The following is a 16,457-nucleotide window of genomic DNA, read 5'->3' on the forward strand; positions in this document are numbered from 1 at the left end:
CCATGCTGGGATTCTGTGGGAAACTTGCACTGCCCTGCTTTCAGAAAATACAACACTGCTGAGGTTTTGTATGGTGTTATTTGCGATGTAAATAAACATCACAAGTGTGATGTAAATAAAATGATACATTACATTCTCCTCAGGTATAAACTTCCCTAAAGATGCAGATGTGATCTGTGTTCTGGCTCCAAGGGATCACTCTGCACTTCTATCAGATGACTTGAATCTCAGCTCGTCTGCAGCAAGGGTAGTGCCCAGCTCTGCTCCCCACTAACGAGCAACACTAATAAACGTGGATGAACCGCTGTGCAACTGCATTTACAGTGTAGTCAGGTTTGTTTAGATCCCAAACATGGAAAAAGTGTAAAAAAGGAAGATTGAAATTTTATTTTTAACTAGAGTTGTGAGATTCTGATATGTAAAACAAAGGGTGCTGTGGAGGAAGCTGATAATTTCTTGCAATCACTTTTCAAAATAAAGTATGTATTCAAGATGACAAAATCCCTTCCAAATATCGCTTTGGTCTTGCCTTTTGATATTAAAAAGTGTATGTCAAAGTATTTAATTATAATCTGTTTTTTTAAACTGAGCTCTTTAATGTTCATTGTCTATATAGTTTCTGCTTTACTTCAAATATTGCGTTATTTGTACTTTTTAAATATATACATTATCTTAATTTCTTTCCTGTACAGATTCATCTGATCTACTTCTAATTAAATTTATGTACATGATAGTGGCATCCTTTAAAAAAAGAAATTTTAGAAGCCATCTCTTTTTATCTCTTCCTCCAGTGGTCCTCTACATTTCTTTTCATCTAGGTATGTGTCCAAAGAGAACAAATCTCATCTTTACCCCATATCAATTTTCTAAATGAAACCACAAGCACATAAAATAGTCAGTTTCCTGCAAGTTTGGATAACATTCATTCATTCTTATCACAAATGTGACAAACTTCTTATTTGAACCAAAGATGGTACAAGGAAGTACCTTTGGGATGATTTTCCTTTCAAAAACAAGACTAATAAAGTGCAGGAGCCAGCTTCTTCCAGGGGAGGGGCAAAGCCAGCTCTGTACAGATACAGTGCAGAATTCATACTCTGTGACCAGTACATCCCCAGATATAACTGGTTACAAACACACATCTTCCTCACCTGGATTACCATATATTTTAACAGGAGCTGAAGAAAATAGCAGGTTTGGTCTTCAGCAATTTTCTCTCCAGAGACAGCTGGCAAAAGCGGGGTTATTTCCTCTGGAAAAATCTTAGCTAAAACAAAATGTTTTAAACGTAAACATGAAAACACTGAAATAAAAGAATTTTCTATGAAAAGATAAATTTTAAATACCCTCTAATGCACTACTAAGCTGTACAAAACCCAAGTCCAGTAGCTACTGGGCATTTCCCCAAGTCCTGCCACATCCCATGGAGGGTGGCACCGGCATCTGATTCCCCGTGGTTTCAAAGGACTGACAGCAGCAGCCACTGCAGGTGAACCAAGGAGCTGGAAACCTGCACACCTGCTTACTTTGCAGTGACATGTTCCTACCGCTGCCTCTCAATTCAAAAATCCCCAAACCAACAGGCAAACAACCAACCCCGAGCGCTCTGGCTGACAGTCAGGTGGCTCTACAGCTGCACCAAGCAGAGCAGCCTGACAATGGCATCCCCCCTGGAATGGCACGTTCCCAGTGCCGGTGGGAGCAGTGTCCCCACTCACCGTCAGGCGGGCAGGGAGGGCTGATGAGGCTCTCCAGGGTGCAGGGGCCCCGTGAGGACACCAGCGGGGGGAAGCCGGGCACGAGGCAGGCGAACAGCAGGATCTGCTCCTCCCCACAGTTCGTCTGCAGGGCTTGGAGCCAGAGCAGGAACAGCCGGATTCCTTCACATCTTATCTGAGAGGGGATGGATTTGTGGGAAAAGACAGTAAACTAAGTGCAGTAACGTGGTTTAACTGTTCAGAACACGCAGAACGAGAGCTTTCACCCCAGCCAGGTGCTGGGAAGTCTTTCCACCACACCAGGGTGTTCACATTATTATTTTAATCCTAGGTTTAATACAGTATACTTAATGCTAAAGAGAACTGAAAAATGAAGCATTAAGCAGTATCTATTTATGCCTTCTCTGGATAACTTTACAAAGGTCATTAAAGCAGCAAAATAACAGAAGACAAATGTTAAAATAATCTGGGATCACAATAATAAGATTTACGATTAAAAGGTAAGTAAAATTACAAAGCCTAACAATCTGAAAACCACGGATATTGAAAAGCTGCAAAGTGATATGCTTCATAAGAATGAAAGTTAAAAGGAATATGAAAACAAAGAAATACCTTGAGAGAATTTCCAGTGTGCAAAAGTTTCTTCAGAATCGACCCTGGATTAGGAAAGTTAAATAGGCACTATCAGACACAAAGAACGGGCCCTCCCACCACAATGGTTTTTAAAAAATACTCCAGAAAAGGCTAGTTTAATGCCATTTACTCTGTGGCCACTGCACTGGGTTTTAAGACAATTGAGGGGGAAAAAATCCAAAGTAAATCTGGTTACAATCACCATCATCATCAGTGGAGTAAGATTTACTATGGTGTGTCTTTCCAGTATGGTACTTTGGGTTTAGTCAGATGACAATGTCTCAAATTATTTTCATAAATAGTAAGATTGTGAATTATGTACAGCCCTTAAACAGGTTCCTTCCCTCCAGATCTCTCCACTTCACAATACTAAATAGAAATTAACATGTATAGAAAACACGCATTAATGCACGTGAACATTAAGCAAAAAGGAAATCCCAAGGTAGAGCTGTAAAAAATTGCTCAGTCGAAAAATTATCCCAATATGGCCACCCAAGAGAAGAATAAAGAATATATCAGCTACAAAACAACTGACTGAAACCAATTTGTTCTGGACTAGCTCAGCTGAACCAGTATGAAGTGGTCAGGCAGATGTCTCCTCTTATTTTTGTCACTGCTGAGTGGAAATGTGACAACAGCCCTTTCCTTGACCTTTAACTTCCACTCATTGTTCTTCTGCAACAGCAATTCCTTGTTCTGATGACAAACAAGGCAGCTGGTGAGACAGTGCTGGAAACCAAACCCAACCACAGCAAAGAAGTCCTACTCAGAAGGAACAGAACCCCTCCATAAAATTTACTTTAATAAGCAGCAAAACAAAATGTTGGGACTGCTTTGGCAGCAGTTGGAAGCAGAACTTTCTGCTGCCTATTCAGTGCCCAAGTTTTACAGGATGAATTTCCAGGAGGCAGAGAGGATCAAGTTCCACACAGGATCTATCCCTGGTGGGACGGATTGGAACAGGCATTTCTTGTGCAATCACTTCCAAAGACATCCTACTGCAAATCTGCAAGTCACATACAGATCCACAGCACTCCTGAATCCCAGTGTTTGGAGTTGGTCTGTGAATCCAAAGGGAGACCTAAGCAGGAAAAGGTGTGTTGGTTTAAATTCCCCTCATCCTGATAGCTTCCATCACATGGAAGAGAAGAAGGGGAAGAGGGCCAGGTAGATCCAAGAAGATAAAACTGAAATAACATTCATGCAAAATAAAAGTGAAGCAGGCAATCCAAGCCACCCCAAGCAAGGGACACAGATCTGTTGCAGCAGGCAAAAACATTTTTCCATGTGCTTTGGGAATGCTGAGTTGCAAGTCTCCTGTGTGAGTACTATTTCTGTGGGCAGTGCTGAGGGATTCAGGGCTTGTGGAACCAGGGAAGTGACTAGAGAAAACATTGATTTTATTTGCACTAGAATGTTTTTAAACCATTTCTTCTTACCTATACTGCGAAAATGCCATCGATAAAAAATCCTCTCAGGCAGTAGCTGCAATATTTTCTGCAGGAAACAAAACTAAACAGTCAAATTTTCCATAATAAACTGGGTCATCAGAGGATACAGAGAAACGAAGACACACGACACAAATGAAATGGTAATACATATAAGCAGAATACCACAGAAAGAAATGCCTATCACAACAAGGACTCCTGCCCACGACTTCGCTCTCTGGTTGTGGAGAAAGACACTGGGAATGGTTCTGAATAAATACCACGACCCAGTGATGAAGCACTTTCCCTTCCCCCTGTGTTTCAGCCCTCCAGCATTGCCCGTGAAGAGCTCAGACATCCTGAGCAGCTCTCCTGGGCTGACACTGCGGAGCCTGTCACGGCTCCGGTTCCAGCCCCCGGCTCTGGGCTGTGTTTCCATCAGCTAATGGGCTCCGACCCCCGGCTGAGGCACCGGGAACAGCAGGGCAGTTACTGCTCCTGAGAGCTCATTTACCTGTGCTTTCAGCCGCTCAGGGAAACCGAGCCAAATTACACAAAGCCAGACTAATTGAATTCCCAGCACAGGCAGTTAATAAAGCACTTAGGGAATAATCCGTGGTGGCCTGTCTCTGGAGTTGAGGACTGATCCTCCCGAAGGCAGATCAAACACAACGAGAGGCTGTGGTCAAACCCATTCCCGCACAGTTTGGTTACGCTACAGGGCACCCGCAAAGCAATTTAAGCACACGCTTAAGTGCTTTCCTGAACGGAGTCTTATCATCTTAGTTGCAAAGAACACTTGGGGCTTCCAAATGCTTTCTTTGTCAGTTCAGTGGATGGTAATGCTGTTAAATAAGATGGATAAATCAAAACTATTTAGGGGTCTTACTTGAGTAAATATAGCTTTAAAAGGACTTTAACAGGCTCCAAGACACCTTTTTTAAACTACTGGCAGTAAGGACTAGGGCTTGGCAGGCAGGTGAGGCAGTCACACAGGACGGCTCACCTACTGCTGCTTCACCTGGCAAAGGAGAGACATAGACAGGGCTCCACACAGGTTCCACAGAAAAACATGTCTGCATCTTACAGGTTTTCACCCATTGAAATATAGAATATAAGAAGATATATTTAAATGGGGAAACTACTTTTCAACATCTACTTTTGGAAATCAAATTAAATCAAACAATGTTATAAATGACTGAGACAGAGTTCTTGTCATTATCAAACAAAAATCACTGGCACAAACTTCTGCACAACAAAGCATCATTAAGTTTTCAGAAATACCACATGCAGGATGCAAAAATGAATGGCAAGTCACTTGAGCAATGGTGAGCCATTTTTTGGTGTTTTGCACACAAAAGCTCACAAGAGGAAACATCGCAGCCAAGAAAGCAGGAACTGGCACTGTGGGCAACCCTTGGGAGCCGGCTGGCACGGGTCAGCACTGCTGCTGACAGCAGTGTGCCTGAGACATGGACAGATTTTATTTTTGACAACCAAATGCTTCAGAAATTTTATCCAACACTCAGAATAGTCTTCTTGGAAATGGACCATTCCTTTCTCCATGGCAGAAAATGGAAGCCATGACAAGTTCACACGCTTAGGGAGCTAGAGCTCAGGTCAGAGGGGCTTGCTCCTCCTCCACACCCTTACCAGAGCAGGTGCTCCCCAGAGAGTACTGGGCATTTCTAGAAGTTTATTCAGAGTAAACTTGCAAACCAGGCACATCCCTTCTATGTTCCCAGTGTATTTTGTTTTGGTGTTACTGCCCCAGCTCCCTGCCCAGGACACCGTGGCAGCAGGGGCTGCAGGAGCAGGGAGCTGGTGGCCAGAGGTCTGGCTCCCCCCCTCCATGGGCAGGAGGAACAGGCTTGGGATGAAGGATCTGACTGGCTAAAAATGAGGCCATGACTCACACTGGGGCTTTTTACCTGTTAGTTAAGGACCAGGTTTCTGCCAATCATATTGCAGGATCCATGGACAAAGAGTTCTCACTATCCATCTAAACACTAAACACTAGCAGCCCACCACTCCTCAGGACACTTTCTGACATTAACCTTTACTTAACTTGGCACAGGGCAAGAGGAGCTTTAACCTAAGCCAGGAGCGCTCCAAGTGCCCCCTGGAGCAGTGCCACTCCCTGTGGGAGCTGTGTCTGTGCCAGGCCCATCACACACCGTGTGCCCAAGGCATGCAAGGAAAAGCTCCAGGAAACAAACACTTGGACAAACCAGCAACAAAAACCGGGCTGGATTCAGGTGTCACAATACACTGCAGGGATGAACCTTCACACATCGGCACATTTATCATGGAAAACCAGACAAGAATCGCACACATTTTGTTTCCATTGTTTAAGTCTGTTACACAGTTTCACCTAAATTTGAACACGAAGTTCACTTCCAGAAAGTCAGCTATGACAAGGTGTGAGCTGATAAGGTAAAAGCTGCATAATAAAGACCCGTTTGAAAAAGAACCTAAATTCACTGACACTCAGATGTGAAAGTTAAGGTTGTGCCCAGAGAAAGCCTGGAACACTGGCTGTTGCAGAGGACAACAACAAAAGCAAGCTTAAACTCTGAACTGCACGAAGCTGGGAGGGTTGGGGCAGAAAACAACACCCTTACTGTTCTTTTTGCTCTACAAAACACAGAATCCAACACCCCTGTCAGGTGACTGAATCAAAACAATTCAAGGGTTGAAATCAATAGTATAGAAGCTCCCATGTGATGAAAGCTTCCATATCCCAAAACCTTTCCATATGGCAAAAACTTGAGACATTTATTTCCCATGAGTTCTCCTTCTCAGCATCTCAAAACCAGGAAAACTATAAATACATGTATTTTGAAAAAAATGCAAAGATGTGATCAATCACCTGAAAAAGCACCCCAGACTGCTGGTGTCCCAGCTCCCTACTGCAGACAGCACAGCTCTGCTGCAGAGCACAGTCAGTATAAATAAAATATAAATATAAACTCAGAGTCCACGTTTGTTCCTGCAATGCCAAAACATGTTACCATGGTTAAAATCCACACCTTCAAACACAAGTTACTGCAGGTTATGAGTTAACCCCCAGTCCCAGGCAGCACAACATTTAACTGGTGATTTTCACCTGAGAGACTGGGGTCCCCACACTGAGATGGGCTTGGAGTGCATCACGAGACAGCACAGATCCCAAACGAGCTCCAGTTGTTCCCACTGCAACTTCCCATTTCCAACAACATTTTCTACACCCTCCCCACCCTGGTGTTCTAAAAATCACATATTGCTATTCCTGTAAAACAAATGATGGTTTCTTCCCCTCCAGCCCAGGCTGCCTCCACACCACTGTGAATCCGAGCTGGCTATTGACATCTTGTTCCTAGTTTCACAGTACACTAATAAGAAATGTTTTAAGAAACCCCACAGTGTGAAATAATATTGCTTTTTCAGAAAACACATAGATCTATTTAATGCTTAGTGCTTTGCTGCATCTATATGGTAATCCATTATAGCACACTTGAAATAGAAATTAGGTATTACTACTGATCAACACATCAGGGTATCTGTCAGTTCCTTTAACTGATTATCCATAGTTCTTTTTCGTTTGGACTTCCTGCATGACTAGGAATAATGTTAAGTTTAAATCTTAGTTTACACAGGATGCTGCTTTTTGAAAGCTGGATCTCTCTCTTTTATCACAGTAGCATGAGAACCACCAAGGCTGTATTTCAACAGACTTGCTCCGACTTCACCAACACTGCAATTTCTTTTAAAAAGCCTTTTATTTCTGCCCCCGTTGTTGAATGACACCATGACTGGCAGCTTTGTGCCTATCACTGAGCGCTGCCCCAACGCAGGGACAGCTGGGACCAAACCTTACAGCCGAGATCCCCCAGCCAGGACGTTTCCCAGCCCCACTAACAGAGTGAGACAACAGGCACAGCTGTCCTGCTGCCAGAGCTGCTCCCAACCTGGGTCTCAGTAACAAAGCCCCACCGAAGGTGCCCCGGCTGACTGAACGCTCCTGGAGGCAGTGACAACAGCAGGGACAATGTGTTTAACTGCCGAAATCTGCAGCAATTTAGACATTTTCCAGCTCCTGTTCACCGGCTCAGATAAGCCAAGAGCCCAGTGGAGTCAGTGTGCCTGCAGCAGTTCAGTTGAAATGATGGAACCCTCCATTTATTGCATTAATAAATTATTCAGTCATTTGCTGAGGGAAAATGTCTGCCCAAAGCACACAGGGCACTTATTACTGCCCCGGGCATAACAAGACACAGTAAGATCTCTGAAGTCAAACGTAGGAAACTTAGAATTTACCACAGAATGCTGCAAGAATAACAAGAATGTTTTTTAAGAGCAATAACAAATGAAATCAGAACAATGGCAGAATGAACTGCAAATGGTTAAAAAAGTAGTTTTCCATGTGTAGAAAAGAAGAGCTCTAAGCACTTTTATTGTTATAAACAAAAAAGCCCTTTTTTTACTCTAGTGGGCTTGAGAGTCAGCCAGCCAAGTCTGTGTGACACACTGGAGGCTGAACAGTGCAACTGGGAATCCCACTGGGATTCCACAGGAACCTACTGCAAGGCTGAAAAGGAACCTATGACCTGAATTTAAAGCTGTAACTCTGCATTTTAAGCTCTGACTCTTAACGGTAACTTGACTTCAAGTGTCTGATAACCTACAGGTGGGGAAATTAAGATACTGAGCTGTACAGACATGAGGGAAATGCAAACAGCAACAAGAAAGTTAAATAAAAGGGGCAACCCCAAGAAATGAGAAATCAGGACCTGTGGCAACAGGAACTCAACAACAACTTCATTATTCCCTGTGAAGAATTTTATAAGTACTTTCTTTTACCATTGTTTGGTTTCAATACACAGTTTAATTCCCTAGAATTCAACTGTACTCACTTTTGTTCAAAAGGTAGCAAGTAACTAGAAACAACATCCTAAGACAAGCAAACCACCCTAAGGTAATGCTACAAATATAAAAGAGTGTCCTTTTGCACATTCATAAAAACCACCAGTGCAGCACCTAACTTTTAAAAGAGTTAGGAATCCACAAGTACTCCAAGTTTCACTGATGCAGGTTTTCATGAAATTGAAAATGACCTGCTGAAAGTGAACACTGGTTTGGAGATTTGTATTAAGCTGCTTCACCAATACTGCTAATTCATAGAGCAGTCTCTATAAAGGACACCTGTAAGGTGCTGGGAGAATTCGGTATTTAAAATACCCACAGCAGTCTTACTCCAGAGTGAACCAAAGTTATATATTCGAACAGCTCTAGTTATGAGCATTACTAGGAGGACTAAAAAAGCAGTGTCTGTGCCCAAGGTGTGTCGGTGCAGTGTGAAACATGAGGGCTCTTTATGTTATGTTACTGTGCACTGCTAGAAAATAAACAAGCAGAAAAATCCAAGCTGAGAAGCTTCCAGCAAACACATCCCCTGTGGGAGGTGGGAGCACCCACCCCATCACCTCAGCTGTCCCCAAACCTACACCTGAACTATGCTGACAGGACCTGAAACACCTTCAGCAACAGCAGCACTTCCACAAGTGGCTTTGGGAAGCTTTTCTATGGTAGAAAGATTATCTGAAAAATTCTGAGAATAAAGCACTTCATCCAGTGAACGTGTTAAATCCGTGGGGTGAATTTGATGACCCCATCAGCACAACAGAAGTGATGTGGCTGTTCTTCACTAATAAAGCAAAATTACAGAGAATGGGAAGAAATTGAGCTATGTATGATATCAAAGCCATCAGTCTGCTTTTACTTCATTAGAGATAAAACAAATGCAGTGTCAGAGGAATCAGTACCTGATGCTGCAAGAAAAAAATACATTACTATAAAAAAAAATCCACGCTTTCACAACCAGATGATGACATAACACTGTAATGGGACCCAGATAATGGATATAAGTGTAGTGCACCTTCTGTGAGGTCTGTGACACACCGGGCTCAGAGCTGCCCTCAAACCTGAGAACAGGGACACAAGGAACAATAGGAACCTGTTCTGCAAATACACTGCAAATCTGGAGAGAGCCAAACCTCAGCAGAGAACAAGCAAGTTTGTTGTTTACATATTTTTGGGCTTCTAGCTGAAACAGGGAAAAATAACACAGTACAGCTGCTGTGTCATTTCGTAGACACCTATTTGGAAAAAGAGAAGGCCAGAGCACCTTAGAGAATATAGAGTTAGAACCAAGAATTTTGTGATATTAATTGCAAAAAAGCACTTTCCAAAATGAACAGTTAAACCTTCACATTCCTCCATTCTGATTAACATTTCTTCTTTAAATAACACATTGTTTGATGCTGTTGCTGAGTGGCCAAGCTCTGTAGCTAATGGGTAAAATTAAAAAATCCACAAATTACAGCCCAGTTAAGGCAGTTTCCAGAGGATTTGTGGAAAGGCCTCTGTTGCCCAATACACACACTAGGTGTCACTCCACAACAGCAGCACGAGCCCACCAAACCGCCGGGAAAGGCAAAGTCAATTCCCTCATAAATATTTTTATTGATTTTTAAGCTGTTAACACTCAGCGCCTGGACTCTGGATTTGTTAATCCTAAGTAATTACCTATTTAGCTAATTAGAAGAGAATGCACCACCCCCCCCAGCTCACACTGACATCAGATTAAATATGGAAAGCTTAACAATCAATTAGTTTCGTTTCCTCTGGCTCGGTGTGAAGGTTTCATCACTCGGCATTCCCTTTTGCCTGCCCTGTCTCATGCTGATGGGTTCCTGGTCGGTGCTCCAAGGCCTCCACTGGGCTGTTCTCCAATGCATACCTTATCCAGTCTCAGTTTACATGGACTGCAAGGTCACTCCAGCAGATCCCCACCATGAAGTGGATCACCCTGAACTCCACACAAATACCTGAAACCCCTTCCTGCTCCCCAGAGCTGCCCGTGACCCAGCTGTAACACAGCTCTCCCCCACTGGGACCCCAAGCAGCCCCAGTTCAGACACAGCTTTGGGTTTTTCCTCCTTCAGACAGCATGTTCTCCTGATGCTTTTGGAGAGTCCTAAGGGGCAGTTCTCAGCCCCAGGAGTGCAGCTGTTCCCTCTCACCAGGTGAGCCAGCATTAGCTATTTCCCATTCGGCGACAGGGCCACAGAAATGTCACTCCCTATTAAAGGGTACTAATGAGCTGCCATTAACTGCTCGGTGCAGGTGTGACACCTTCCCTGCTGGGCTGGGGAGGGAGGAGCAGGAAGAGTTCCTCCTGCCCCAAACACTGACCTGGCACATTTTTGAGCTCATGATCTTTGACACTGCCCTGGGCAAAACCCTAAAGCAGATTCTACTGCTGTAAGGAGCAGAAAGCACAGTTCAGATTTCAGTCTCATGGTTCCAGGGGAGAAGGGAGGGAGAAGAAGAAAAGGGAGATGAACTGGCTGCATCACGGTGAGAATCCGAGACTGCAAACCCCAGGATTGCATGTCAGCGTTTTCATGGCCATTTTTCCCGTTACAGGCACATTAGGCTAAACAGCATCATTTTTACTATCAACATAAACGCCATTCCAACTACAAACTACTCATTAATGCAAAACCATGAAACCACATACTTCTAAGGGGTTTGGGTTGGGGTTTTTTTTAGAGGGAGTGAGAAGAGTTGAGAACAATTAACTTTTGTTTTGACTTCCTTTTCTAGAGTCCCACTGAAAGTTTGAGGGCTTTTTTCCTCCCACCCCTACAGAAAAATAACCCAAAATATAAACAAAGATGGCATTTCTATGATGCAACACGCAAATAAAAAGTTAGTAGTTGCAGTAACAAAGAGAAAGAAATAAAGAAAACAAAAATAGAGAGAAATCAACAGAAGATGTGTGTTAAACCTTAAGAAAGAAATCTGACCAATTATTTTCCTAAATAACTGTTAAAAATTAATATTTAAAAGTGTCACTGCTTTCTGTGTACAGAGACGGGCAGAGCTTATGCTAAGAATTTCAGTGTGCATTATAAGAATGTTTTTATATGCTAGGCTTTCATCTGGTCCAGTGATATTTTCTGGCTATTTCACATCCAAAATATATTTATTTAATAACTCTAATTAAAGAGGTACCTCAGAAAATTATCTATCCCAGACTACTCTTCTTTTAATTTAAACAATCCTAATTTGATTATGCAGAAGTTAACTAGGTAACATTTCCTCCCCAGACACTGCCCATGCTCTGATGGCCAGTGCTGGGAAGGAGGGAAGGATTTGCTTCTGGAAGTGAAAGATGCTCCACTGAACTACAAAAGTTTAACAATTTAGTATTTGACATGCTCCGATTAAACTGATGTGCAGTAGCTGACAACTCCTATCCTCTTATTTCCCTTGTGCTGCAAGACCAAACACTGTAACCATAACAGATGCCTTCATGTGAGAGGAGCTGCTGTCACAGACAGAGTCTGTGTCACAGACTCCTGCTGTGACACATTCCAAATAAACATAACGCTGAACTTCACACTGACACAGCGGAGGGAAACAGTCCTGCTGGTTTGAACTGCCCCTCCACAAAATACAGAAGCAATACCTTCCTTAATTAAAATAAAAAAGAACAGAAGAAACAAACTATTTGGAAAGCTTTAGCCTAACAGGGGCTATGGAACCACTGATCACATGCTCCCCAAATGATCCTGAAAACCCCAGCCCATTTTCAGCCCCAGCTCCTCAGGACAGATGTGTTACTGCAGGACTTCCAAGCCATTTTGATAGAACATCTCAACTCTGCATATTCATTCCACCAACATTCTCACTGCATAATAAAATGGTGGTTGCATCTGAAAGCTGAACACCCTCCCCAGCTCTGTTCTGCCCTTCCCCTGTGACTGACACCTGGGTTCACCCCTCGCTGCAAAGCTCTAAGTAAACACAGAATGACAAAATACAGATTTGCTTCATGGTACGGAAAACTTACTTCAAAAAGAAAGAGGATGGAGTCCAGCTCCTCCCTTTGTGATTTATTCCCTGCAAGACACAAACCAATATTGTCTGCCATAAATACACGGTGTGAGACAGCAAAGTCAGGCTGTTGTTGTTCAGCTGAACCAAAGGTGTCACCCACTTTATTTTTCATCTTTATCCAACATCCCAAGTGCAAGAGTGTCCAAACTGTGGTGCCTCTCTGTGCTCTGACCACGTCTCACCCCAACAGCCTGAGCTGCAGGACCCCAGAAGAAGGTGAGAGGGCACATGAGTAAAAGCACAGGAACTGAGCTCTGTGCTGAAATGACACTTAGCCATGAAAATGAACTCAGAAATCTTATCAGCTGCTGACATTTCAGAGAGCGACTTTCCATGCTCGTCTCTTCTGCTGCCATGAAATTAAAGTGATTAATACTAACACTGTGCTGCATGAAACTATTGATGCAAATACGGATAATCATTGGACAGCCTCTAATGGAATTGCTTTGGACAACACGTGGGGAACCCCGACCAACACCTGCTGGCAAAACTCTCCAACTTACCTTTTTGTTTCAAGCTATTTTCCAGTGTTATGAAGTTTTCATAGAATATAAAATAAATTTGAGAATAATTATTATCAAAAAATTGCTTCAGGTCACTTCCATCCACAATATCTGAAAAGAGAACAAACAGCGTTATTACACATGAGCAGAATGCTGAAAATTCTTGTTTTCCTGCAAATCTAGCATTAGAGAATGAAATAAATGCAATACAAAACTATTTTAGTGACCTCAATGAATATTCAGTACTAAACTGTGATTCCATCCTTGCCAGTAAAACAGGGAAATGTCCATTTTCACTGAATTTACGAAAGTTTGCAGTGGGGCTTTGGCTCATTTGCTTTCCATTAAAAAAAATAAAATTAAAGAAATGAGGCAAGTCTCAACCATGTAACCAACCAGCTTCTGTATCACTGAAACAAGCAGGCACTGCTGGAGAAAACAAACACCAGCAAAGATTTCTGGATGCAAATCCGGTTCTTAAATTTATGTGGCAAACAGATCAACTCAGAAAACAGCATATTTCTAATTCTTTTTTTTTTTAAATAATGGCAATCCAGGCATGCATCACTTTCCGAAGCCTTAACTTACATCAAAAATTTGGACTAAGTTTACTTTTTAAGAAGATAAAAGTCTGATGTTTTCTTAACCTGACACTTGCCAAACACATTAACTTCACCCATTTGCTCTTTATTGCAACTGATTTGGTCCAGAAAAGTTAGGCAATTGCACCCAGAATTAAGAGAAGGGCAGTAATTATTAACAACACATCCTCTCACTGAAGGATTTCTCACCTTGTAAGAAACCCATTCAGTAACCAAAATAAAGCTGATTGCAGCAACAAGTCCCAACAATATCCCGCAACTACAGAAGAAAGAATGACTTTAGCCTTTGGACAATTTGATTTTTACTCAAATTAATACCTTTCCTGCAGTAAGGCTTTGCTTGGCTGCTTGTACTATGGAAACAATTAGTGCAGGGAAACTCTCCGCCATGATATTTGTTTCCTGCAAACTACTGGTCTTGAATTTGCAAGCTAAGTGCAATTATTCCTCGCCATGAATGCGTTCTGTTAAACACAACTCCAGGGGAAAACAAGGCCTTCATTTACAGGCATTTCATATGAAGGAATGAGGTCATTAAAATCTACACAAAAAGGAAACTTTCCCTGTGAATTGTGAAAGGAGGAGAAAGGAACTGCCTTATCAAAAAAGTAAATTCTCCTTTTCTCTAAATGTGGCATCTCAGTGGTGACTCAGGGGCGAGTCTGATGTGAGCTGCATCCCTACAGCCACAGCCTTTTCTTACAGCTATGTTTAACTTGTAGCAGGATACGGCTCGTTCCTGTTTTTCAAACGGAAAACATCAAGGAAAGTTTCCTGGGCCATTTATCATTTAAGATAATAAGCCAGAACTCTGACTTTGGGGAAATCCCATTGACTGGATGTGGATTTCTGAGCAGCCGAGGAAGTGAGGCAGCAAGGCTGGGGCTGAGCTACAGGTACTCGGCGGTTGCTTTTACGTTTACTCACAAATAGCTCAGGTTACTCCAGCTGCAAACGGGCTCTGAGCGCTCACACCTCCGGCAAGGTGGCAGACAGCAGCAGCCACCAGATCCACAGCAGCTTCCCAAACCCTTGGAATTCACCCCATTCCCAAACAAGGGCAGGTGATCCACAGGCTCACGCTTCCGGTTAACACTTGAATGGAGCTTTGGCAGCGAAATCCAGGAAATTGTCAGACATCCATGAGGGTCACATCCTATTTCTTCCACATAAACATGGCATGACTGGCTCATTGGATGCCTCCCAATCACCCTGACTTGCTTTACTTCTTAAATCTAAAATTTAGGAAAACAAACTACTCAGGCACTATTTTAATAAGAGCCCAAGTTTATTGCCAAGTCCTCAATGCTCTTCCTCATATTAAAAAAAAGTCCATAGGGGACAACAAGTCTCTCCTTAGCACATGGGCTTATCTTTTATCTTCCTGTTAACTACAAACATTATCACAGGCACTTGATAAAAATCCTCCCTGGTTCCTTGAATTTCTAAAGTCACTTGACTTTACACTATTTATACAAAGCTCACTCAATCCTCAAGTACTTGAAAAATTAAAGGAGATGAAGAGAACTTCACAGTCATACCCTGGTTAATGATAAACTTTTACTACCAGCCTCACCCCAGAAATAACGCACAATTTTTACTTATCTTCAAAAAAAGCATGTCAGCATGGAAACAGACTGTTACTGAAACACCCCTCCGATTAGAACAATTTCCAAAATAATGTCAACACCTCAAATTTCTCATGAGCTCTCTGGAACAACACCAGTGAGAAGCCCAGACACATTTCCCTTTTGAGTGTCTCTAAATGAACATTTCCACTGAGCTGGTATTACTCCAGCTGCACAGAACTGTGAGACCAAACAGTGCCAGACCTGAAACCCCACTACTCTCCCTTATTATCCCATTTTTGATGGACTGAGTTCAATGAAAAACAGGGTTTTTCCTAGTTGGTATTTTGTAAAGACAAAGATTCAGGACAGCACTTGGTAACCTCACAAAGTTCGTATTTAACCTTAACTGAAGTCTGTGTGCAGCTGTAACAGGTCTCCCATATATTTGCCCACTGCTCAACAGAGAAAAGGATGAAAGCGCTGACATGGCAACATCCCACATCTGTACAGCAGTACTCATCACACCTAAGGATTTCAACTGTGCCTGAGGAGAAAACACTACTGCATAAGATGTTCCAAGAAAAAAGAGAGTATTTTTACCCAAGGATAGCCACAGAAAAAGTCTTGAAGAGCAGTGATTAATCTTTATACTACAAAAGTCCCACAGAAACCACTCTGGGAAACTGGAGAGGTTTCATTTATGGCCAGTCAGTGGGGAAGAGCCAACCCTGTACATCCCCACTGCTGCTTATCAGTCCATTGTTTTTTAGGTCTGCTGTAAAAAAAAAAAAAAAAGGCCACACTACTGACACTTCCACAAACTATATTTGGAAAAAAAATTTCTACTGACTTTACAAAAGTTCTGAACATAAATACATCTCTATAGCAATAAAAAAATAAGGGAAATGTTCTGGTCATTTCCCCAACACAAATGAACACCCACTTATTCTGGGTAGTGTTCTGTCCTGCCATGCAGGCAGGGCACCTCACAGATGAGGAATTTGGATCCCAAAGGGCATTTGAGCCCTGAGAGATGTTATAAGCAACACAAACT

The 16,457-nt window shown here is 42.5% G+C and overlaps 1 protein-coding gene across 3 annotated transcripts in view; it reads right to left on the minus strand.

Annotated features, from left to right (window-relative positions):
- The window catches only part of RALGAPA2 (Ral GTPase activating protein catalytic alpha subunit 2), a 97,044-nt gene that overhangs the window by 77,011 nt on the left and 3,576 nt on the right, over positions 1-16,457 (minus strand). For all 3 annotated transcript variants that reach the window (XM_017837402.1, XM_017837403.1, XM_017837404.1), the window contains exons 2-7: positions 13,231-13,341; positions 12,681-12,730; positions 3,791-3,848; positions 2,331-2,374; positions 1,719-1,893; positions 1,152-1,267 (exon numbers count right to left, since the gene is read on the minus strand). In XM_017837402.1, coding sequence (XP_017692891.1) covers positions 1,152-1,267; positions 1,719-1,893; positions 2,331-2,374; positions 3,791-3,848; positions 12,681-12,730; positions 13,231-13,341 — 554 coding nt within the window. The remainder of the gene's footprint in view (positions 1-1,151; positions 1,268-1,718; positions 1,894-2,330; positions 2,375-3,790; positions 3,849-12,680; positions 12,731-13,230; positions 13,342-16,457) is intronic.

Source organism: Lepidothrix coronata, unplaced genomic scaffold, assembly GCF_001604755.1.
Source record: "Lepidothrix coronata isolate B3197 unplaced genomic scaffold, Lepidothrix_coronata-1.0 Scaffold304, whole genome shotgun sequence".
Taxonomy (NCBI): Eukaryota; Metazoa; Chordata; class Aves; order Passeriformes; family Pipridae; genus Lepidothrix; species Lepidothrix coronata.